Source organism: Octopus bimaculoides, chromosome 5, assembly GCF_046866305.1.
Source record: "Octopus bimaculoides isolate indiv1 chromosome 5, ASM4686630v1, whole genome shotgun sequence".
In the NCBI taxonomy this organism is placed as follows: Eukaryota; Metazoa; Mollusca; class Cephalopoda; order Octopoda; family Octopodidae; genus Octopus; species Octopus bimaculoides.
Genome location: NC_142932.1, coordinates 8,392,720 through 8,418,357, shown reverse-complemented (window position 1 = coordinate 8,418,357; position 25,638 = coordinate 8,392,720). Strand labels below are relative to the sequence as shown.

The following is a 25,638-nucleotide window of genomic DNA, read 5'->3' as shown; positions in this document are numbered from 1 at the left end:
GTCTGAACACAGCCAATTTTTTCAAGAGAAAAGGTAAAAGCAAGGAAGTAAGAAGGAGAGAGGGAAGAAGAATATTGGACCGGTATATTATTATTAATGTGAAGGCATGTGGTTTTGTGGCTGGGGTCTTTGGGTCTTGTAAGGTCTTGAGTTCAATTCCCAGTGATGAATTGTGTCCTTGAGCAAGATACTTTATTTCATGTTCCTCTAGTCCACTCAGCTGGCAAAAATGTGTAGTACTTGTGTTTCAAATGGCCAGCCTTGTCACATTCTGGGCCACACTGAACCTCCCTGATAACTATGTTAAGAGTGCATGTGTCTGTGGAATACTCAGCCACTTGCACATTAATTTCACAAGCAGGCTGTTCCATTGATCGGATCAACTGGAACCCTCGTCATCATAACCAACAGAGTGCTATGTATGTCACTATTGATTCTGAAAGGATGAAAGACAATTTGAACACAGAGTGCTGGTGCAATGCAAAAAACATCCATGCCAGTGCTGCACAAAAGCGCCCAGTGCTATCTGTAAAGTGGTTGGTGTTGGGAAGGGCATCAAGCCATAGAAACCACACCTAAACAGGCATGGAACCTGAACAGCCCTTCAGATGGTCAGCCCCTGTCAAACTGTCTAACCCATGCCAGCGTGGAAAAAGGGTGTTAAATGATGATGATGATGATGGTGGTGATGGTGATAATGATGAGTACAGAGATCCAAAAAGGAATACAGCATGATATTCTAATACTTTAACAGCTTTATCAATTTGCTACTTTAAAAGAGTGTATATACCAACCTGTGTATAAATGTTCTAAAAGAGCTTTGAATGCTTGCGGGTAAATCTGTGAATACAGTAAGGTGCAAAACATTTGTAAGCATAAAAACCAATATGTTTGTGTGATTGTGTATAGTTAATATGAGTGGCTTACCTGCTGGCTGTATGTACCTTTTAATTTTACTTACTTCAGTGATTTGACTGTGGTCATGTTGGGGCACCACTTTGAAAGGTATTAGTCAAATAAATTGACCTCAAGACTTTTTTTTTAAAGCTTAGTACTTATTCTATTGGTCTCTTTTGCTGAACTGTTAAGTTACGGGAGTGTAAACACACCAACATCAGTTGTCAAGCGGTGGTAGGGGACAAACACACACACACACACACACACGACAAGCTTCTTTCAGTTTTTTACTCACAAGGCTTCGGCCAGTACAAGGCTATAGTAGAAGACATTGGCCCAAGGTGCCATACAGTAGGACTGAACCTGAAACGATGTGGTTGGGAAGTAAGCTTCTTACAACACAGACACACCAGGGCGACAATACATGATTTTTCATGGGGCCTCCTAGACAAGTAGGTCATTGTAGCAGAAAACAGTACATCAAAACTCTGAGTTGTTGTCTAGCTATACAATAGCCTTGATCAAGCAGAATTTTAGTACACTTAATCTATCACCTAATTTTATACCATCTTATTACGACTTGGGTGCCTTTAGTGAAGGAGTCTACTCTGTCGCAAGTATTCAGGATAGTCTCTGTTTTGAAGATACCATTCCCTTCCTCCCAACCATGCCCTGTAAAGGATCACGGGCACTGTCTTCTCTCCTGGCAAAAAAGATAAATAAGTATTCTGGCCCATGACATCTTACCTTTTTCCAATATGCAAAGTAGTGAGCTGGCAGAAATGCTTAGCAGTATTTTATCTGCCATTACGTTCTGAGTTCAAATTCCACCTAGGTCGACTTTGCCTTTCATCCTTTCTGGGTCGATAAATTAAGTACCAGTTACGCACTGGGGGTCGATGTAAACGACTTAATCCCTTTGTCTGTCCTTGTTTGTCCCCTCTATGTTTAACCCCTTGTGGGCAGTAAAGAAATAAGAAATGTTAGCATGCCAGGCGAAATGCTTAGTGGTATTTTGTCTGTCTTTGCATTCTGAGGTCGACATTACCTTTCGTCCTTTTGGGATTGATAAATTAAGTACCAGTTGCATACTGGTGTCGATCTAATTGACTGGCCCCCTTCCCAAATATTTTGGGCCTTGCGCCTAGAGTAGAAAAGAATATGCAAGGAACTCCTTGGGAGCCATACTAACCAACATGTCCACTGTCCATTCCTAAGGTGACAGGATGCAATGTGAGCAAGATTTAGCTGCTGTTTTTAGTGAGTTAACTGACCATTTAAAGGTTCCATTGTTGACTTGAAATATCAAATTGTGAATGTATGTTTTGATGTGCTGTTCTTATGGGTATGTGCATATTTATGTCTTTGTGTTGTGTTGATCTAACTGACCATCCTGTCTTATATTCAGACTCAATATTATGTAGGACTACATTTTCCACTAGTGTCCTTTTCTTAAAGACATTATCCAATGTGTCCTTCCCTTTGTAAAACAGTAAGGTGCAATTTGAGGGAGACTTGGCTGTTATTTTTAGCAAACAGAATGACCACATAGAGCCTCCAGCATTTATTGCAGATACTGATTTCAATTTCTGGCACAAGGCCAGCAATTATGGAGGAGAGATTAAGTCAGTTAGATTAACACCAGTGTTCAACTGGTACTTATTTTATCGACCTCAAAAGGACGAAAAGCAAAGTCGACCTTGGTGGAATTTGAACTCAGAATGTAAAAATATTCTACCCAACATGCTAACAATTCTGCCAACTCACAGCCCTTGTTAACTCCAGATATTGAGCTGTGCATATATATATGGTCTGACGTGTGGTTTATACAAGTGTGTTTATAAGAATGGTTTATATATTTAAGTGAAGGTGCATGGCTCAATGGTTAGAGCGTCAGGCTCACAATCATGAGGTAGTGAGTTTGATTCCCAGACTGAGCTGTGTGTTGCATTCTTGACCAAGACACTTTATTTCACGTTGCTCCAGTTCACTCAGCTGTAGAAATGAGTTGCAATGTCACAGGTGCCAGGCTGTATCGGCCTTTGCCTTTCCCTTGGATAACATCAGTGGTGTGGAGAGGGAAGGCTGGTATGCATGGCCGACTGCTGGCCTTCCACAAACAACCTTGCCCGGACTTGTGCCTCAGAAGGGAACTTTCTAGGTGCAGTCCCAGTGTCACTCACAAACCATAGGGAGTCTTTACCCTTTTACCGTATATTTAAGTGACTGTGTTGTTGATGAAGACAAGAAAGAAATTATTTGACTAAATTGATCCTGGAAAGAAGTATAATAAAGTCAGAACTAGTGATTAGAACTCAGAACATAAATTTTCTGTGGAATAAATATGGTCAAGCATTTTGACTGAGTACTCTAATGATTCTGCCAAACAATCACATTATACAACAATAATAACAATAATAATAATCCTTTCTACTAGACACACAAGGCCTGAAATTTTGGAAGAGAAGTGGTGATGGTGGGTGGGGGTCTAGTAATTTGCATCGATGCCAGTACTCAACTGGTACTTATATTGAAATCGAATTAAATTCAATGACTGGCACCCATGCCAACGTTGTCTCCTTCACTGGAAACGAAACTCGGCCTGCGAAGACCTATTGGGGCAACTTGTGCCAGATGGCATGTGTAAAGACATTCGAGCGAGATCGTTGCCAGTGCCGCCGAACTGGCTCCTGTGCAGGTGGCACGTAAAATACACCATTTTGAGCATGGCTGTTGCCAGTACCGCCTGACAGGCCTTCGTGCTGGTGGCACGTAAAAGCACCCACTACACTCTCGGAGTAGTTAGCATTAGGAAGGGCATCCAGCTGTAGAAACTCTGCCAGATCAGATTGGAGCCTGGTGTAGCCATCTGGTTTCACCAGTCCTCAGTCAAATCGTCCAACCCATGCTAGCATGGAAAGCAGACGTTAAACGACGATGATGATGATGATGATCCTGAAAGGATGATAAACAAAGTCAGCATTGATGGGATTTGAGCTCAGAACATAAAGATAGATAAACTAGTGAGCATCCACATCCAACCTTGAATTACCTAGGCACACAAAAAGAAGGGTCTTCTCCCACCAGCGCTTAATTGGTGCTTATTTTATCAATACTGAAAAGATGAAAAGCAAAATAGACCTATGCAGGATTTGAACTCAGAACAAAGCTGGAAGAAATGTCATTAAGCATTTTGTCTGGCATGCTAATGATTCGGCCAGTTCACTGCAATAATAATGATAATAATAATATTTTCTACTATAGACACAAGGCCTGAAATTTGTGGGAAGGAGTATAGTCGATTACATTGACCCTAGTAATTGACTGGTACTTAATTTTATCCGAAAGGATGAAAGGCAAAGTCAACCCCGATGGCATTTGAAGTCGGAATGTACAGCCAGAAGAAATGCCAATATGCATTTTGTCTGGCATGCTAGTGATTCTGTCATTTCACCACATTCCAATAACCAATAATAATACCAATGGTTAATGGTTTCTGATTTAGGCACAAGGTTAGCAATTTTAAAGGGACCAGGTGAGAGACTTTTGTCTCCACCTCAATACTTGACTGGCACTTTATTTATCAACTCCAAAAGATGAAGGTAAAGCTGACCTCCACAGAATTAACTCCTACCATCACCACCTCAGTTGAGTGCAATGGAGCAATGTGAAATGACATGCCTTGCTGAAAGATAAAATTCACTGTTCAGTCCAGGAATCAAACCTGTGACAAAATAATGTGAGCCCATTACCTTAAACACTTGACCATATACCTTTACAAGTAGAATACTGAGGTTGATATACATATCCAGTTAGTTCACCATCATCAATTCATCGCAGCGAATGTTCACCATCATCAATTCACCATTTTTTTCAATAAAATAGTTTTTAATTATTAATGGTGAGATACTACAAATATATTTTCTTGGTAAACTTTTCTCCTGGTGAACTTTTCTCATGGTGAATTGATGGCGGTGAACTTATCTGTAACCATTGATATAATCAAATATCTTCTGTTCCCAAATTTGAAGCCTGTGTCTATGTTAAAAATCATTATAACTGTCTATGAATTGCATAATTAATTCATAAAATTCTTCACTAAACTCTCATTTTTGCATTTTTAAAGTAACCAAAAGAGCTTACGAGTTGGTGATTCAGATTTACATCAGATTTTTTCTTCCATTTTGTATTGAAAAGCTCAGCAAAGTAGGAGCAACGACTTGATAGAACAGCCCTGTGCGCTGAGAAACGGACCCCATGCACATAAAATATGATGTCAGAAAATGTAATGTCTTCTTGTAACCTAAAAATATAGAGAAGGAGAATGAAGTTAGACAATATTGAAAAAGAGTGGGTTGCGAGAAATTTGGCTGCTATTTTTCTAGCCCATCAATGTAAAAGTTCCACCATTGGTTTGAAGACTGTTTCTTCAGATATGCTTATCCACAATTTCTGACAACGTTTCTCAGTTTTTTTTTTTGTTTTTTTTTTAACCTTCAAAAATGTAATTCCATGTATAACATGCAGTATTTCACAACTGCTAAATGAATAAATAATCAACTATAATCCAATATATTCATCATCATCAAAGTTTTCAACATCCACATTTTCATGCTTGCATGAGTCAGATGAACTTTATTGAGGTGGTTTGTTTCTATCACCAACACCTCACCTGTTTCCAAGCAAGATATTTCCCCATGGCCAAACACGTTTCTGCAGGATACTACAAATGACACTACTTGTATAACAGTGACATTCATATACACCTATTACATGTTGTCACACACACAACACACAACTAGCCAAATGAATAAACCCTGAAGAAGCTGTACTGAAAATCATAGCACTGATGTCAGTAATCTGTGCAGTGGAAACACGTGTAGGTCACAAAGATCATAAAAATAAGCTGTATAAAATTGTAAAGAGCAAATACATTTTGAGGATGAATGAGTCTCCATATTCTTTATTGCTATAATTATTGATAATATATACTCCAGACAATATTACCAATCCAGTGAAGCAAACACGGAATTACCCATCAGAGGAATTTACAGAGTGACTGATAACTAATAGTAATCATAGACATAAAATACTGATTGATTTGGTTAGTCGTAACCTGGGACTTAACTGAGAACCACCACGGTATTTTCCCAGATAATATATCCCTATAAACTCACACACACACACACACACACACATATACACACATACATATATACAACAGGGCTCTTTTAGTTTCTGTCCACCACCAAATCCTCTCACAAGATTTTGGTTGGCCTGGGACTATAGTACAACATACTTGTCCAAGGTATGGATGCTTTTTATGTGACATCAGCACCCATGAACCTGCAAGATTAGGATTGCTCTGCTGAAGAGGGATGAGGAGACATGCCTGTATGCAAGAACAACCATGATTTTACATATCAATAACTTAAAATAAATGAAAGATTCCAATGAAATACCTTTGCAAGTATTCATCAAATATATTTCTCTGCAGAATTTTAGCTGTAATAACTTTGAAAGACTTCAGTAGATTCCGAATCTCATTGTTTAAGGCACCATAAAGGCATCTCTCCCCATCAAAGGTATTTCTCTCACATTTAGCACCTGTACAAATAGATAATTTAACAAAGACAAACATAAACAAAAGTTATAGACTATTTGCTTTGCTTCTACATCAGCTCAGATGTTCAAAGTTTCTTTCTACCTTTAGCACACTGTAGGTGCATCAGCTCACCATAAGAGTTTTCTCCCCTGTAGTAACAAGGCAGTAGCAGGGAAAACAATTCTAGAGAAAATAGTGTACTAATGGTTAATGGTAACAATAGCCACAGGCTACATGTTCACAAAATACAACAGATAGATACACTTGTGTTAACTCTCAATATGTCGATTGCCAAAAAGTTGAATATTTCACCCACAAAGTGTTCAATTGATTGGTATATACAATTCACATCATGTTTCTCATTTATTAGTCCAATTTTTGCCTGTAACTAATGTCAAAATAGTCTTAGTCACTTAGACATACCTTTTATTCTTTTACTGGTTTACATGGGTAGTAAGTGTAAAGGATTTAAATGTAGGTAGCACAAGTAATGGTTTTATTTGTGAGTGGCAAAAGCAAAGGGTTTATCTGTGGGTGACAAAAATAATGAGTTTATCAGTAGGCAGGGTGGTAAAAGTAACAGGTTTATCTGTGGGTATCAATAATAATGAATTTATCTGTAGGTAGCAAAAGCAAGGATTTATCATAGGGTAGCAAATGTAATAGATTTATTTATGGGCAGCTGACGTAGTTTTTATATATAACTTATAGTCCTTTCAGCCAATTGTTCTCTATGAGATTGATAAAATAGTATCAGGTGAAGCACTCCAGTTCATACATATAAAAAAAAATCAACAAATTCCAGCATGAACATAGTCATAAAACTGAAACCAGTAAAATGAAGGAAGAATAAAGTGTTTTCTATAACTCTGTATAATTGTAACTGAACACAGACCATTTGATGGATCAATGTTAAGATGCTTGGAGAAGGAGATTGAATGGCTTAGAATAGAGTTTCTCATAGGCACGTGGAGATTGAAAAGGAATTCAACAAATATAAGAACTTAAAATATAATGAGAATGTAGGGCCTTTGCTGACTATGCATCTGTATGCATGTGTATGTGCAGGCTTGGGCAAGATTCTTGAGAAAGACTCAACTGAATGCAAGTTACCCCTTTCCATGCCACTAATTTTTTATCTAAGGGAAGGTTGTCTACTTGGGTTGATACCTCTTGGCAATGGTGTTGTCACATGTGTTGCTGTCATGGCACAAAAAAGCCATCTTACCTAACTCTCTAACAATTTTGTCAATCTAATGCTCTGGATTGCTGCTTTTTTTATAAACCCTGAAAAGGCAATGTTAACCCTTTGTCTGTCCTGTGTATCACATGTGGTACACAGGACATATTTCTCTGATGTTCATGCATCATATATGATACACATTCAAAATTCTTTTCAGCCACAGGAGTAACCTGGGTCTTAAGAAAGGAGTGCTTTATATCACTCAGAACGTATGATACAAGAGCCAACAAAATGTGTCAAAACAAGCATGAACAGTTAGGAAAAACTTATGAAAATATTTTGGACAGGCAATGGGTTAACTTTGGTGTGATATTAATCCTTTAGCATCCAAATCACTCATTCAATTGTAATATTTATTTATTTAGATGGTTTTGAATAAATCATGCATTACCTCATAGTTACAAGATTTCAATGATGTTATTGTTAATTTTTATAAAGACATTGTAAAATAGGTATGACAGGCTGGATATGGCCAATTTCAACAGAAAACAAGTAGAAATATTTGAACCAGATATGACTGGTTTAAACGCTAAAAGGTGAACACAATGCAGACAGTCACAGTAAATACCATGTGGTATCATAGTCAACACTTTATTAACTCTTTAATACACCACTACATAAGAAGAATGATAAGGAATAGGAGCAATGAAAATGACCTCATTTCATGGTCCAGTGAAAGAAGTATAAAAACATTATAACTAAATTCAGTAGATGCAAAGAAATAGTTTAAAAGCACTACTGATTTTAGTTTCTATCTGTTAGTAAAGGCAAACAAAGAGAAAAGAAAAGAAAAAGTGTATTACCTCGAGTCAAAAGAAAATATACAACATCAATATGACCACATAGGCAGGCATAATATCTGAAAGGAAAAAAATATTTTATAATACTAATATATACAAAGAAAATGCAGATGCAAAGATAGATAGCTAGAGATGTAGAAATCCTCTCCTTCTATGTCATATATGCTAGTTATATCTATTTATCATTCACTCTACCCTGAATTGTGGTACAATATGGACAGATTTTTGAATACCGATTAACTTTTATGTAGATATAACAATTCAAAGGATAAGCATATTACAATGGATAATACTAGGTGGACTTTTCCTTTTTTCTTTGTGATGTAATCTTGGGACTGAATATGTTTGCGACTGAAGATAGCTTTAAACCATCCTTTCTGTCAATTATATACTCATATAACGATGCAATGACTGTTTGTGTATAAAGCTTGAAACACGTGTACCGCGGAATCCTTTGTGTTTTGTTTTCATTTTACGTTTTTATGTTTTAATATATGTAGAAATATAGATAGGTAGGTAGACAAGTCCCTTTAGCATGTAAGTCAGATATGTTATTTTGACAAATATATATATATAAGACCTGTTGAGGCAAGTGAAATCAAAATCGCTGACATGGCTGATGACAGTACCGCCTGATTGGCACTCATGCCAGTGGAACGTTAAAAGCACCATCTGACCATGATTGTTGCCAGGATCACCTTACTGGCACATGTGCTAGTGGCACGTGAAAAACAACATTCGAGCATGGTCGTTGCCAGTACCGCCCGACTGGCTCCCGTGCAGGTGGCACGTAAAAAACACCTTTTGAGCATGGTCGTTGCCAGTACTGCCTGACTGGCCCTAGTGCCGGTGGTATGTAAAAGCACTCACTAGACTCTCGGAGTGGTTGACATTAGGAAGGGCATCCAGCTGTAGAAACTTTGCCAGATCAGAATGGAGCCTGGTGCAACCTTCTGGCTCGCCAGTCTTCAGTCAAACCATCCAACCCATGCCAGCATGGAAAGCAGGTGTTAAATGATGATGATGATAATATATTAGAGTAAAAATCAAAAACCAAGGCAGAATGAGTATCTCAAGTCATTTAGAATAATTTAATTAGGGTAAGGTGAATTTGAAGTCTTACAACCATTTCTGGGATTACCCAAGTGGTAGGTTAACATGTCCACACACTGGGTATTCTGTCATCAGAGACAAGGTATGAATATTTTAGACTGGGAAAATTTACAGTTTACGATGAAGGAATAAAATTCACAGTTTATAAGGAATAAAACAGAATAAAGGAATAAATAGAAGAATAAAGAGTAAAGGTAGTTAGAAGAATATAGGCAGGAGAATAATGTTCACAACTCATCTTTTTCCACTCTTATATAATATATACCTGCTAAAACGAAACGCTAATACAGAACCCTCATTTTATCAATATAAAACCTATATCAAATATTCATATACCTTCCCCTCTTTCTCAACATATTTTTTTAGATAATTTTTGGACCTTTACTCAATATACACATATATATACATTATTTGTAAATAATCTATTTTTTCTTTCACAATATGTACTTAGATACACCCCTCTCTCACCTATTCTAAATATTAGTATTATTATTATTATCATTAACTATTGTCAATCTGTATGATACTTTTTACTTTTATTTTTGATATATGCAAACACCTTTTAATACTTTTCGGTGACTATTTTGCCCTTATATATCTTTTCCCCCTCTTTTCTTCTTATTCGTAACCTATTCCAGTTGTATAATGTGTATATATATTTTTTAAAAACTACTTCTCTTAACTATCCCAATTTTTATTTCTTAAATTTTAAAAATTATTTTGGGTTTCTTACAAATCTACCTATATTAATCAAAATCTTACAGATGATGTGCTTATGCTTACAGTAATTCTAGGTGCACAACAATCACTTCCACAAAATGTACACACTCTCATAGATATAGTTTATTTATCATTGGTTATACACATAAATAGATTTATAGTACTTCCACCTTTTTTTTCCTCTTTATTATTTATTATTATTAATATTATTTTTATTTATGTCATAATTATTATTACTGCTTTTAACGTTTTATTTTTCAACTTTATATTAACACCGGTTAATATAATTAATATATTATATTAATAGGCACAGGAGTGGCTGTGTGGTAAGTAGTTTGCTTACCAACCACATGGTTCTGGGTTCAGTCCCACTGCGTGGCACCTTGGGCAAGTGTCTTCTACTATAGCCTCGGGCCAACCAAAGCCTTGTGAGTGGATTTGGTAGACGGAAACTGAAAGAAGCCCGTCGTATATATGTATATATATATGTATGTGTGTATATGTTTGTGTGTCTGTGTTTGTCACCCCAATTTCACTTGACAACCGAGGCTGGTGTGTTTACGTCCCCGTAACTTAGCGGTTTGGCAAAAAGAGACCGATAGAATAAGTACTAGGCTTACAAAGATTTGCTCGACTAAAAGGTGGTGCCCCCGCACTGCCGCAGTCAAATGACTGAAACAAGTAAAAGAGTAAAGAGAGAGAGTATACATTATATTCTATATTTTACTTATAAAGTTTATACATATACTTATGTCATATATTACACATATTATTATACACAGGTATATGGGGGTGTACATATGTGTGTATATATCTGCATATGTACACATGTAAATATACATATGTGCACATATCTTTTTACCTTATTTCGTAGATTTGTTCCTTTCAAATGCATCAGTATACAACATATATATATACATACTTTGAAATAATATTCTTCTCTTATATAGATTTATATATATGAATTACTTCTCGTATCTTTATTATACTTATTTTTTCGCACCTATCACTCCAAGATAATAAAAATATTTTTCTTACATCTGCTTTCACCATAACGTTATGAAAGTTAGAAAATTCATCATCATCGTTTAACGTCCGCTTTCCATGCTAGCATGGGTTGGACAAAATTATTTATAAAACTATCTCTACGGTTTTCTACCTCTTTTATCCATAACTAGATTCTCAATTCATATTGTAATTTTTTTAATATCTAACATAGTTAACATTAAAATATAGAAACGTGAAATTCTCCGAAAAATCTTTCTTACAAATATATCTTAGTTCGTCTCCCCTACATTGTGATCTTATTCAACCTCTCCAAAAAAAAAAAAAACTCATTTATCACCATACGTGGGTTTTTTTTTTTTTTCAATAATTTTAACCACAGCAAGTATTTTCTTTCTCGATTCTATCATATTAACAACTATTCTTCTTTTTTTATTCCTTCCTCTTAGACTCATTTCACACAAATATAATGCTTTTTAACTAATAATAAATCTTTTTTCCCCATTGTATTAACCTAATAATTACTCCCTCACAACTCCAAATCTTCTTTTCATTTGAATTTCAAGTAACTTATATAAAATTATATCAATTATTCGAATTTCTTACTCATGGAATTTTTTTTAAACAATTTCTTTTTAATATACACCATAATTTATTTTCATTATATGCTACTCATAACTGTCAAATTATATATAACCGTCCCATTGGATGCTTATTTATATATATTTATCTATACATATAAATCTGACATGGGCAATTCTTTCTTGTCTTGGAATTCATGGTGAAACGACTGGGTGGAATTGCGCAAAAAATTACACAGATGTGTAGAATGATCCAGTGGTGATGCTGGGCTTTGTATTGTTTCATAGCTCCCATGGTTACCGAGATAATCTTCTATAATAATACTCTTGTGTTTATGAATGAGAAAGGAAGGGGGTGATGTCATATTTTTTTCATAGCTCCCATGGTTACCGAGATAATCTACTATAACAATACTCTTGTGTTTATGAATGAGAAAGGAAGGGGCGATAAATGATTAAGGAAGGAAGGGGTGATGTCAGACTTGGTAGTGGGATGATGAAAATTGTATGCTGACAAATTTAATATGAAGAATCTTTATTAGAAATCGAACTTTACAAAGTAAAGGATGAAATAGAACTCAACTTTTTCTCATATATATATATATATATATATATATATATATATATATATTTCGCTTTTGGATTTGGTTTGCAAGATTTTTTATGTGATTTCGTGTGCTGAAGCATATTCTGTTGTGTCTGGGGAGAGTCATTTTCTTATTGTGCCTTAAAATTTAACACACTCACCGGTAGAATTTCCACTTATTTCTTATTTTTATTTTCCCTAAAATTTTCGTTGCGTTGTGCAACCTTTTCAAGATTATTGAAATAAAAATAAGAAATAAGTGGAAATTCTACCGGTGAGTGTGTTAAATTTTAAGGCACAATAAGAAAATGACTCTCCCCAGACACAACAGTATCATCATCATCATCATCATCGTTTAACGTCCGCTTTCCATGCTAGCATGGGTTGATATCAATATATTATAAATTAACTACCAACAAAAATAATTGGTAAGCTAACTCAAAAAACCATCACCAAAATAGCAGAAAAAAACGACTGTGAAGGTATGTAGACTCTTCAAGAATCGATCCTTTTGGTTATATTAATAATAATAAAGGAGTTAAGACACAAAAACGTATATAATTAAATGAACATATTTATGTTCATTTAATTATATACGTTTTTGCGACGTAACTCCTTTATCATTATATATATATATATATATATATATATATATATGCATATCATTTACAAAGATCATGAGAGTATTCACTGTCCCAAAAATAGCACAATATACTGGTAACCTTGATTAGGTGTTTGAACATAACCTAGTTCAACTGCACAGGTAGTTCAAGCAGCTGACAGTATGAACAGCAGAGCAATAGACCAGCTATCCTGAAGTCCCTGAGCTGTAGCTGTCAATAAGATCACTGAAATCAGGGTTTAATGAATACAATAGGAAGATGTGAGGTGTAAGGAAGGAACAGAGGGAGGGGGAGACAAGTTGCACATTAAGAATCTCAACTGACTTCAGTTCTTAACTGATTTACATCAATGTTAAAGGGGGGAGGAATTGACGCCACTGCTGTCACAGTCATAGTTGTCATCATTGAGTACCTATTTTTGATGCTGGCATGGAATGGAGATGGTTTGACAGGATCCAGCAAGCTGCATCAAGCTTCCATGTCAGCTTTGGCATGGTTTCTATACCTGGATGTTCTTCCTATATGTATGTGTATATGTGTTCGTGTGAGTATATACAGAGAAAAGAAGTGTACTCTCATGCAGGAAAGAATATCGAATTTGTTTATGCCCAAGGTGCCATACAATATGAATGAACCTGAAAGCATGTGGTTGGGAAGCATGTGGTTGCCACACCTACACCTATTGTTATTTTCACAGTGTTAAGTGTCAAAGTATTTCTTTCTAATATTGTTAGAAATGACAGTGTTGGTCATTAGTGGTCAAATATTACTCTTTACTCTTTTATTTGTTTCAGTCATTTGACTGCGGCCATGCTTGAGCACAGCCTTTAGTCAAGCAAATCGACCCCAGGACTTATTCTTTGTAAGCCTAGTACTTATTCTATCAGTCTCTTTTACCGAACCACTAAGTTACGGAGACCTAAACACACCACCATCGGTTGTCGAACAAAGTTGGCGGGGACACAGAACACACAAACATATATATATACATATATACAACGGGCTTCTTTCAGTTTCCGTCTACCAAATCCAGTCACAAGGCTTTGGTCGGCCCGAGGCTATAGTAGAAGACACTTGCCCAAGGTGCCACGCAGTGGGAATGAACCCGGAACCATGTGGTTGGTAAGCAAGCTACTTACCACACAGCCACTCCTGCGCCTATTGGGCACTTATAATTATAACTGAAATTGATGGGGAGTGAGGAAGAGGCAACTTATTTCTTTTTGGCTTTGTTTTACCACACTTATATTCCTTTTCTCTTTATTGTTATGCTGTGCTACTGTGTTCTTGGGCAAGACACTTTATTTCATGTTGCTCCAGTTCACTCAGCCATAGAAACGAGTTGCAACGTCACTGGTGCGAAGCTGTATAGGCCTTTTCGTTTCCCATGGGTATAACATGGGTGGCATGGAGGGGGGGAGGATGGTATGCATGGGCAACTGCTGGCCTTCCATAAACAACCTTGCCCAGACTCATTCCTTGGAGGGGAACTTTCTAGGTGCAATTCCATGGTCATTCACAATCAAAGGAGGTCTTTTCCCTAATCTTAACCCTTTTGATACTACTCCTTGCTCTGTGTTAGAAACCTTTCGCTTTCAAGAGTTCTGAATTAAAATCTTCCATCAGAACTTAGTGTAAATTTATGATCCAAAAATCAATTAATAATGACAAGGTTATTTTATTAGATTCTTCATTATATTTAAAATTAATTGAAGTAAAGACAGAGTATCTCAACAGGAATATGGTAACAAAATGGTTAATGACTTTACATAGATTCAGGCATGGCTGATGGGTGTAGGCATAGCTGTGTAGTAAGAAGTTTGCTTCTCAAGCACATGTTTTCAGGTTCAGTTCCACTTTGTGGCACATGTCTTCTGCTATAACTCTAAACTTTGTGAGTTTGATTTGATAGATGAAAACTAAAAGAAGCTTGTCATGTGTGTGTGTGTGTGACAGAACCTTCTAGAACTAAAAACCATTGATTAAAGATTATCTTAGCCTAGTAAGATTATCCATGAAGTCAATCAAGCAATATATGTAATCGTCATAAACTACAAACCTTTTATCATGTTTCACCTTAACACAGTATAATGAGAACCCAAGGTGTGTGTGTACGTGCTTGGGCACATGTACGTGCATGCATGTGTGTGTTACTGTCTCCTTCTCTTGACATCATGTGATAAATGTAAGTCGCCCTGTCATACAAGCAGTGTCCTTCATTTCTACGAAAACATGTCCAATCATGAGGAAATTTTACCCTACTTGGAAACAAGTGAGGGTTGGTGACAGGAAGAGCATCTGGCCATAGAAAATCTGATGTCATTTTGGTATATGTCACTCCTTACTGATGTCCATGAGTGACAAGACTTTGGAGCTAACCCTTCCTCCTAATTAATGTCTTTGTGGGAATATATCTGGGTTAGCTGCTACTTGAGTAAGAATACCTTCCCTTCAGCTTTAGACTGTTTAATTGTTTACTATCAGGTCATCCCATAAGTTCTGTCCGATTTTGCCTTTATTAAAATTGAATGAAATTTAATAGTATTTTAGAATGTCTAATGAAATTTAAAATTATTTTTAACCATTTGTATACATTTAAACTAATTAGATATTATTTTACAGAATAATAGAATTAAAATTTCTTTGATTAAAACCCTTTCTAACATGGAAGTATCCAAAGAGCATTTGAGGCACATAATGCTTTATGAGTACAAAAAAGGAAACTCTGCAGCCAAAGTGACTCGAAACATACACTCAGTTTATGCAAAAGAATGCTTGAATGAAAGAACTTGCAGAAGATGGTTTGCAAAATTCAGAAGTGGAGATTTCAGCCTTGATGATGAAGATCGAACAGGACGTCCAGTTGAGTTTGATGATAAGCTCCTTGAGGCATTACTTGAAGAAACTCCTGCATTATCAGTTGAAGAATTGACAATAAATCTTAGTTCAAACCATACAACTGTTCGTCGTCATCTTCAACAACTTGGAAAGGTTCCTAAACTTGGAAAATGGGTGCCTCATGAATTGTCCAAAAGCAACCACAAATCTCAAGTTGACATCTGCTCTTCTCTCCATTCTCGCAAACTCATTCCACCCTTTTTCAATAGACTTGTGACTGGTGACGAAAAATGGATCTTCTATCAAAATGTTAAACATTGTAAACAGTGTCTTGGTAAAAGGGAAGAAGCTCAACCACAACTGAGAAGGGAACTTCATGGGGAAAAGGTTCTTCTCTCTATCTGGTGAGATTGCAAAGGAGTAATTCCCTTTGAATTGTTACCACCTAATGCAACAATCAACGCTCAAGTCTACTGTCAGCAATTAGAGTGTTCCAATCAAGCTTTGAAGAAAGAAAGACCTGCTTTAGTGAATCGAAAAGGAGTAATGTTTCATCAGGACAATGCGCGACCCTACACTGCAAAGATCACATCACAGAAGATCGAAGATCTTGGTTGGGAAAAAATTCTTCATCCACCTTATTCTCTTTACCTTGCTCCTTCAGACTACCATTTGTTTCATAGTTTACAGAATCATTTGGGGACATAACTTTCGCAAACCAGGAGGATGTTGAAACTGACATTTCAGAGTTCTTCACTTTGAAACCAAAAGAGTCTTACATTAATGAGATTTAAAAGCTTGTAAATAGGTGGAAGGAAGTCTTAGATAATCAGGGAAAGTATATTAATGATTAAATTTCAATTGAATATAACATTTGATCACTTGTTTTCTTTATTCAAAATTCAGACAGAACTTATGGGATGACTTGATACATTATCCAGTCTTTGACTCGCCTTAGCATCACAGTTGATATTTCATAGTCTATTTAAATCTTTTCAGTCTATTTGATTGTTTTACTCTGTGCTTCTCCATTAAGTATCTTAACCTAATTACATTTTTTTGTTTGACATCCTAAGCCTCTCCAACTAAATGTATTTATAACCATATTTGTCTACATGCAATCCTATTACACTGTTTGAAAGTTATTATGTAATGTCTGGTGTGGATTTTTGTTTACTATTGCATGAATTTGCATAATCATAGTATGTATGCAGGGTGTGTCAGGTTTTTGAGGACACCTCTTTTAAGAGCTCTAACGTTCTTATAACTTTTCTCTTTTTAAACTTTACTTTTCAGACATACAAAATCAGTCACCTGGCTGACTCAGCAAATGAAAAAGCACATTTTAATCATTGCCTTAAAAGTGCAGCATAGTGATACAGAGATAGCTTGCTTGATACAGAGATAGCTTGTTTCCTGAAAGTTGCTTGATCCGTTGGTGTCAGAGTTTGAAAGGAACTGGAAGGGATCCAATATCAGCAGCTAACTACAAAATGCATGCATGGGGTCCTAATACCATCAGAACATTTAACTTTGTACAAAAAGTCCAAGAAATAATCAGTAAAATCTCCAGGAAGTTCAGTAAGAGGCACTGCAAAGGACCTCAAGGTTTCAGAATGCATGATCAGAAGCGTTATGCATGAGGACATCTGGTACAAGTCATATGTGATGTGAAAGGGAGGGGGGGGGTTCAGTTTATGTTGGATGTGACAAGAGAGAATTGTTTGATCTGTGCAAAGTGCTTGCCAAACAAATCAAAACACCAAGAACCTGGAATGCTTTGATTTTTCTCTGATTAGAAAAACTTTGATCAGGTCTAAAAGGTAAAACAAAGGAATGACAGATGGTTATGCAAAGATCTGAATGAGGTTCCAGTGATCATGCATACTAAGTTTCCAGCAACTGCGATGGTTCTGGGAGTTGTCAGCAACAAGGGAAATGTCATGCCTCCTCAATTTCTTTCACAGGGCTTAAAAGTCAATGCCGTTGTCTACACAAAGGAGTTGGAGAAAATTGTGAGGCACTAGATAGACAGACTACACAACAGAAGATCATATGTCTTCCAACAATACTCTGCGTCTGTCTCATAAGGCTAGAACTACCCAAGTGGATGTGTTCCAATTTCTATGATCATGTTCTCCCAGACACATGACTTCCTAGTTCATCATACCTCAATCCTCTGAACTATTACAAATGGGGCATAGTCAATAGAGAGGCCTATCAACATCCCCAAAACGCCATACAATCTCTCAAGTTCCCCATAACCAGTACTATGTCCAAAATTGATAAAAATCATTTGATTCAGGCATGTCAATGCTTTCAACCCCATATTGAAGCCGCCATTGATGCTAACAGCGGATTCCTTGAATAGGTGTAATAAAAGGATTCTCAAGATTATTTGTACCAATTCGTTTGCAAATTCAGCTTTTCTTTGATGAGCTATGCATCTCTTTTCTAAATTCATACAAATGACCTCAAAAATGTGATGCACCCTGTATATATTCTAGCATGTTAAATGATTTAGTTATCCTACCTGTTACTGAAATGAACACACGAATACATAATATAAGTATAACTTCATTTGTTTAATGTCTTTTTTTTGTTTTTGTTTTTTTTTTTACATGTTAACATAGGTTGGACAAAGACTTGTCTGGGGCTGAATATTATGGCTAGATGATTTTCCTGTCATGTGTGTGTGTGTGTGTATGACTGTAAAACAATACACTGAGTTGTGTCCCATTTCACAGAAAACAAAGATGTTAACCATTGCAAAAAGTTCCATTTAACTGAAAGTGCTTGAAGGTAATACACCTTCTCTTCGACTTATGACTGAATTTCATTAGTTGATCTGGTTGTATATTGGATTTATATTTTTCAACACTATTTTCGTTCAAATGCAGCTGATGCTTGAAAGCGACTGAGTGAGACAGTGGAAGGCAGTGGATGCCTGGGTCTGAAGAAGGCCTGCATTGTTAGATGCTGTTGCCATAGTTATTGTATGCATCGCTGCCTAACATTCAAAAACCGATTTGCAAGTCGCTTAGGTCATAAGTCGAGGAGAAGGTGTACTCCAACATGACCATCCTTCATTGTCTGAAGCCAACAAATAAACAGAAATGTAGACCAGCACCAAAAATTAGGAAGTATCTGATATCATTAAAGACTTACAGAGGTGTGCTATCCCATTTATCATGGATATTAATCTCCACATCTTTTTCATCCACAAGATATCTATAAAAACACAAAACGATAATGATTTCTTTCATTGGTCACCAGGAATCAAGATGTTGGGAGCAATCAGTGAGAGATTTACATGGAGTAAAAAGATGAACACAACAAGAACAATAATAATGGTTTCAAATTTTAGCACAAGGCCAGAAATTTTAGGAAAGTGGGTAAGTCGATTACATCAACCCCTGTACTCAACTGGTACTTATTTTATCGACCCTGAAAGGAAGAAAAGCAAAGTTGACCTTGGTGGAAATTGAACTCGGAAAGTAAAGATGGATGAAATGCTGCTGAGCATTTTCCCCACCGATATGTTAATGATTCTGTCAGCTAGCCACTTCAATTATAATAATAATAATGGTTTCACATTTTGGCACAAGGCCAGTATTTTCGGGGAAAAGTCTAAGTCATTTACATGAACGCCCATATTTGAATGGTACAAGCAGAATTTGAACTTAGAACGTGAAGACATGAAATGCTGCTAGGCATTTCCCTCGGCATGCTAAAGATTCTACCAGCACACCGGATTAATAATAATAATAATCCTTTCTAGTAAAGGCACTAGGTCTGATATTGCGGGTAGGGAACTAGTCAATTATACTGACCCGAGTGTTTCACTGGTACTAAATTTATCGATCCCAAAAGAATGAAAGATAAAGTCAACCTTGGCAGAATTTGAGTTCAGAAGGCGGCGAGCTGGCAGAAACATGGCAAACAGAAACTGAGTGAAACCCCCCAACATTTTCAGTGTGTGTGTGTGTGTGTGTGCGTGCATGTTTTTCAACATACTTTTGTGCTAGGGAAACAGAGTCATTTGATAAGATAGGTACTAAACAGAAATAACCATTAGATTGTGTTAAGTGGATGAGAAACAAATTATTTCTCCTTGGTTAGGGTGCTAGTTCTATTAGAAAATATTCCTTATTAATTTAGTCCCCATATTCAGTTTTATTAGTCCTTAAAGGTAATGCTTTTTTTGGTATTCTGCTCAACCAGCAAAACAACTTGCTAAAAATAGCAAGTAACACTACTGTGTTACAATGGTGAGAATGCTGAAGAGCAAGACTGAATAACTAAAACAATCATCCAGTCAATTGTATCTTTTAAATTTATTGTTTGATAGACTGATAGAGACTGCTTCCTCTCAAACAATGCTCTTTTTCCAGCCTAACAAGACAAGTACGGCTGTGAAGGTGTGTGACTTAGTGGTTAAGGTATTCAGTCCATGACTGTAAGTTAGTGAGTTCGATTCCCAGCAGTGCATTGTATCCTTGAGCAAGACACTTAACTTTTATGTTGCTCCAGTCCACTCAGCTGGCAAAAATGAGTTGAACCAGTAATTCAAAGGGCCAGGCTTGTCACATTGTGTCATGCTGAATCTCCCTGTGAACTACATTAAGAATAGAAATGTCTAAAAACAAAAGTTTTACTATTTGTTTTTGCTTATGTTGTGACATATACGTATTAGTTTGAGAAACACTGAGGTGAATCAGAACTGAGCGGGACTAGTCAAACAGTTTCATTCTCGTCTGTGCACGCCCGCAATGAAATTAATCTAGTACATGCAGCACAACTTTATGCTGTCTTATTAACTTTTTGAAAACTCTTTCAGTGTTGGTGCGTTAATTGGATTACAGATTCAGTACATTAGTTTTGAACTGTATTTAAATTTAGTTTTAGTTTCGTTATTCTGTTAAACCAACAAATGCCGAGTCACACTCAAAACATTGACGAAGACAGATGAAAATACTGAGCAATGTGAAGAAGTGCAGATCACAAGTTCCTTAGCTGCTAGAGTTTATTTAGCAACGAATGCACAAATACCCTTTATGTGGCTTCATTTTCTCGACACGATATTGCTGTTATACATAAATAATAAACAGTTAGATTGTGTCTTGCATTGTGTTTTACAATTTAATTTTTTTAAATTAATAAATGTAAAGTGAGTTTTGTAATTAATGAACGAAATGGCATTCTCTTGTAGCTTGGATTAATGTTCTAATACTGATAAAAGAACAAGCTTTTCTGATTTGAACATGACAACAATACTTTTTTTGGAAACAACACGTGCGTGCGCGCTCGCACACACACACAGATAGGTAGATAGATAGATATGATTTGAATTCATACTTACTCGACAGTTTTCAAATCCCCAATTCTACAGCTTAAAAATAGTTGCTCAACATCCATGCTTAATAGACTAAATTGTGACTACAGATAACTGTATATTTTGATAAACAGGAGTACAAAAACAATGATAACTCAACTTTTGTTTAATAACTATCAATGTAGTCAAACACTTGAACCATTTAATAAATAATTTCGACGCTACCAAAATGTTAACTAAATACGGTAAATGTACTTATAAAAATTTACCCAAAATAGTATATCACCAGCAACAGTAAACTATATCACGTGAAGCAAATACAGAAAAACTAAAATTGCTAATCAATAAATTAGGATATATTTTCTTTAAAAGATGTGTTTTTAAAATAGTAGTTTACTGAACGTAATGTTTAAGTGAACATAAACGTTTTAATGAACGTAAATGTGTTGTTTCTTTGCAATATATTGATGTGCTACAATTAGATCTACTAAAATCATTACTTGTGCATAAAATACGAGAAACAAGACCAATAACAAACCCATTTCCGCAACGAGCAAGTTTGGAATGCATTTGCAAGCTTTTTGGGTGTAACTGCCGACAGTTAACAAACCAAACCGTAACGGATGGACTGATCTTTGAAATACTGAGGTGAAAAAATATTTCCTTTGAGATGAAGTATATCAAAAGTAAAGAGTAAATTAACAATATAGATATAAGTGTGTCGTATTAATAATGATTTGTGAAGGTAGTTAACAGATGGAAAATACAATTAGTTCTTTGGAATTATCAAATAAGTTATTTAGATTTTGATACCGTAAGAAATAAACGTGTGTATTAGTATATTATAGTTGTTTACAGTCGGTTATTTGACTAAACCCTTAAAAAGACTGAAGTTTATTCCGTACTGAATTGGAATAAAATTTAGCAATTACATATGGAAATATATATGTATATGTAAACACGTAAAAAATAACACAATGTGAAGATCAATTCTGGTTTCTTGTTCGTGTTCTATTGCAAAAACAATATACAGAAACAAAATATAGAAAGAGACAGAATCAATCGAGTTAGCAAGAGAAATGCAACAGGATGCGGCTGCTAAAAAAACACGAGCGAATAAACTGGTGTTTTGAAGCTAAAATATTAAGCGCTCGAAGTATCAAACCGTTTGTATATGACAATCTCCAATGTTTACTCTGGTCTCAATGTGCATTAAGGATTTCACACAGTCAACGAGAGTTATCTCCCTCCCCTATATCTGCGCAGTTTGGTGTCAACAAAAGTTTATTTAGAAACCATGTATTATTACGCAACTTCCAGTTTATACATTCCGATTGCGGCCAAGTAAATTCATAGGAAACTACTATATATATATATATATTGTAATGGGAGAAATTGATTTGTCCGAGTGGGCAGTTGTGATGATAAAATTTTGTTGTCATAACGACATGCTGCATGATCTGAAAGATGAACAATATATATATATATATATATATATATATATATATATATATATATATAAACAATTGCAGCGTGGAAGGTGTTTATAAACCATTTAAGAAACACACAACAACCGTTAGATTCACTTCAACATTTAAATTTAATTTGCCAAAATATTTTCGTCGCTTTGAGACCGAGACCTGTTCACTGACAAAATTCCGTGCTGCATCTGAGAAAGTAACAGTTAGTTCATGATATGTATGTATGTGTGTGTGTATGTATTTATGTATGTATGTGTACATATATGTGCGTATGCATATGTGTACATGCCTATATGCATGTATGTACTTGTGTATGTACGTGAGTATTTAGGTAAATGCGTAGACATGTCTCTGTGTGTGTACATGTGTATGTACATGTGAACGTATTTTTATGTACTGATATGTGTCTATAAGTTGTATATATGACTGTTACTTTGTTGAAGGTTGTATACACACACATATATACATATGGATATACATGTAACGATAAAGTTTTTAATTGATGTCGAGGGTCACCAATTTGTTGGTAATGCAGCTTCAGAAAGCAGCAATTCTTTTTTCACGGGGTCACCAGTTGTAATGGGAGAAATTGATTTGTCCGAGTGGGCAGTTGTGATGATAAAATTTTGTTGTCATAACGACATGTTGCATGATGTGAAAGATGAACAATATATAAAGTATTAAGGAAATATTTATTTACCGTTACGTTGAAAAATGCCATACCTCGACGGGCAGGTTATGATAAATCCAAAAACATGCGAAGTAAAGTTTGTGTTTGTGTCCTCTTCATTGTTTAGTAGTAATTACAGAGAGAGATGGAATGATGTGATAAGAGAACAGAATTAGAGCTAGTGAAAGCTGTAGGGTGTGGGACGTTGTCTCACAGGTGCTGGCAGTAAACTTCATTTTTTCCCTCTGGCCAAGGTTCTTGCTGGTCAGCCAGACTTCGTTCTCATTGAGTCGTCACCGACTAACTGATCTTTGCTTGGGGTTTTCTTGCTTTTATAACTATCTAGAAGTATAGACATATCATTGAGAACAATAGATTTAGTTGGTGGTCTTGTTATCTCTATTCTAGCTTTTGGTGAAGTAGAAGAGGTTAGAAAGGGTCAAGTGGTGAAGACATTATTTCGGTCTAGCTAAAGGCATCTGGAAAATGTAAAACTGCTGTCAGAGAAAAACCATTGTTCCACCGTGGGAAAAGTTCTGTTGCAGTGTTAATTTGAATTTGGATATAGTGGATCGAATCCACTTCATGCATGCGAGATCCACTACATACATATATATAGACACGCGCATATACACACGTGTGTGTGTGTGTGTGTACGTTTGTCCCTCTCACCACCGTCTATATATGTGTGTGTATATATATATATGTATATGTATGTATATGTGTGTGTATACAACCTTCAACAAACAGCCATGTATACAATTTGTACAGACACATATCAGTACATAAACATACGTTCACATTACCTTTCACCCGGTACAGTCGCTCACGCAGTGCTTTCTCTCCCTTGTGTGAAGCTTCCTATCTCGGACATGTGAGCATGTGTACAACAGCCAAACACCGCGTGAGCGACTGTGCCGGGTGAAAGGTAATGGTTCTTTTTGACTCCGCGTGTGTTGTGCTTAAAAACGCGTTTATATTCTTGAATGTGATAAAGTGTAGAATTAAATTATTATCTCGCTTCCTGCTTCAGGTTGCTGCCAGGATTAGAAAAATAGGTCGCACCCCTCCCCCAATTTGCTGATTTAGGCGGGATTTTTGAAAAACAAGGGGGAATTCGCGGCGATGTTCAGTGAACAAATTAAACACACTACCCAGCAGTGGCTAAAACGCGAACCGATCAAGTTCGCTGGAATTATGAAGCGCACAGTTCTATACGAGGATTTTTGTACTTTTTTTTCATAAACTAGGGTGATGGCTACTGACATTAAGCTTAAGGATTATATAATGTACAAGTATAAAGAAAGAAAGAAAAAAGGACTCATTATCTTGAATGTTATCGATAATATCGATTGGAAATAGAGGGTTCCGCAGTGCCTATACACGAGCCGCCACTGGTCCGAGGCTATAGTAGAAGACACTTGCCCAAGGTGCCACGCAGCAGGACTGAACCCTGAGCCATGTGGTCAGGAAGCAAGCTTATTACACCCCAGTCCCGCCTGTCGACAATATAGGTCTGCTAACATCGTCATAAAGTCATAAAATAAAAGGAAGGGAAGAATAACAGTAATTTCAATTACTGAACCAGCAGTTTAGCTTTATAATTCCAGGGCATGAAATATTTACTTACTACGGAACTCACATAATTAACATAATTAAGTCAATTAATAGTTTTTCATAAATAGCAATAATCAAAACATTAGTATAAAAACTACTCAGTTTAAAACGAGACAAAGAATTATTGCGTGAACTTGCTCCAACCGGAATTTCATAAAGAATTGTAACGACAAATATTCTTTTCTGTTCTAGTCACAAGGCCTGAAATTTTGGAGGAGGGGGGGGGCAGTCGAATAGATCGACCCCCAGTACGTAATTGATACTTAATTTAGTGACCTCGGAAGGATGAAATGCAAAGTCGACCTTGGCGGAATTTGAACTCAGAACATAAAGACAGACAAAATACTGCTAAGCATTTCGCCCGGCGTGCTAACGTTTCTGATTTCTTTATTGCCCAGGGGACAAACAAGGCGTGCTAACGCTTCTGCCAGCTCTCCGCCTTTGTAAAGACAAATACTATGCTATTAATAACATTCCAATTAAATCATCATGGAACAGTGGTAGTAGTGGTGGTGTCGTTGTAC

At 36.2% G+C, this 25,638-nt stretch overlaps 1 protein-coding gene across 1 annotated transcript in view; it reads right to left on the bottom strand.

Annotated features, from left to right (window-relative positions):
* LOC106875244 (ankyrin repeat and BTB/POZ domain-containing protein 1) overlaps positions 1-22,588 on the bottom strand; it is a 41,115-nt gene extending 18,527 nt beyond the window's left edge. Inside the window, exons 1-6 of the mRNA XM_014923309.3 lie at positions 21,374-22,588; positions 19,180-19,242; positions 8,549-8,604; positions 6,360-6,504; positions 5,041-5,200; positions 795-840 (exon numbers count right to left, since the gene is read on the bottom strand). Of these exons, the coding sequence (XP_014778795.1) occupies positions 795-840; positions 5,041-5,200; positions 6,360-6,504; positions 8,549-8,604; positions 19,180-19,242; positions 21,374-21,429 (526 nt within the window). The 5' untranslated portion in view covers positions 21,430-22,588. The remainder of the gene's footprint in view (positions 1-794; positions 841-5,040; positions 5,201-6,359; positions 6,505-8,548; positions 8,605-19,179; positions 19,243-21,373) is intronic.
* Positions 22,589-25,638: the final 3,050 nt, after the last annotated feature.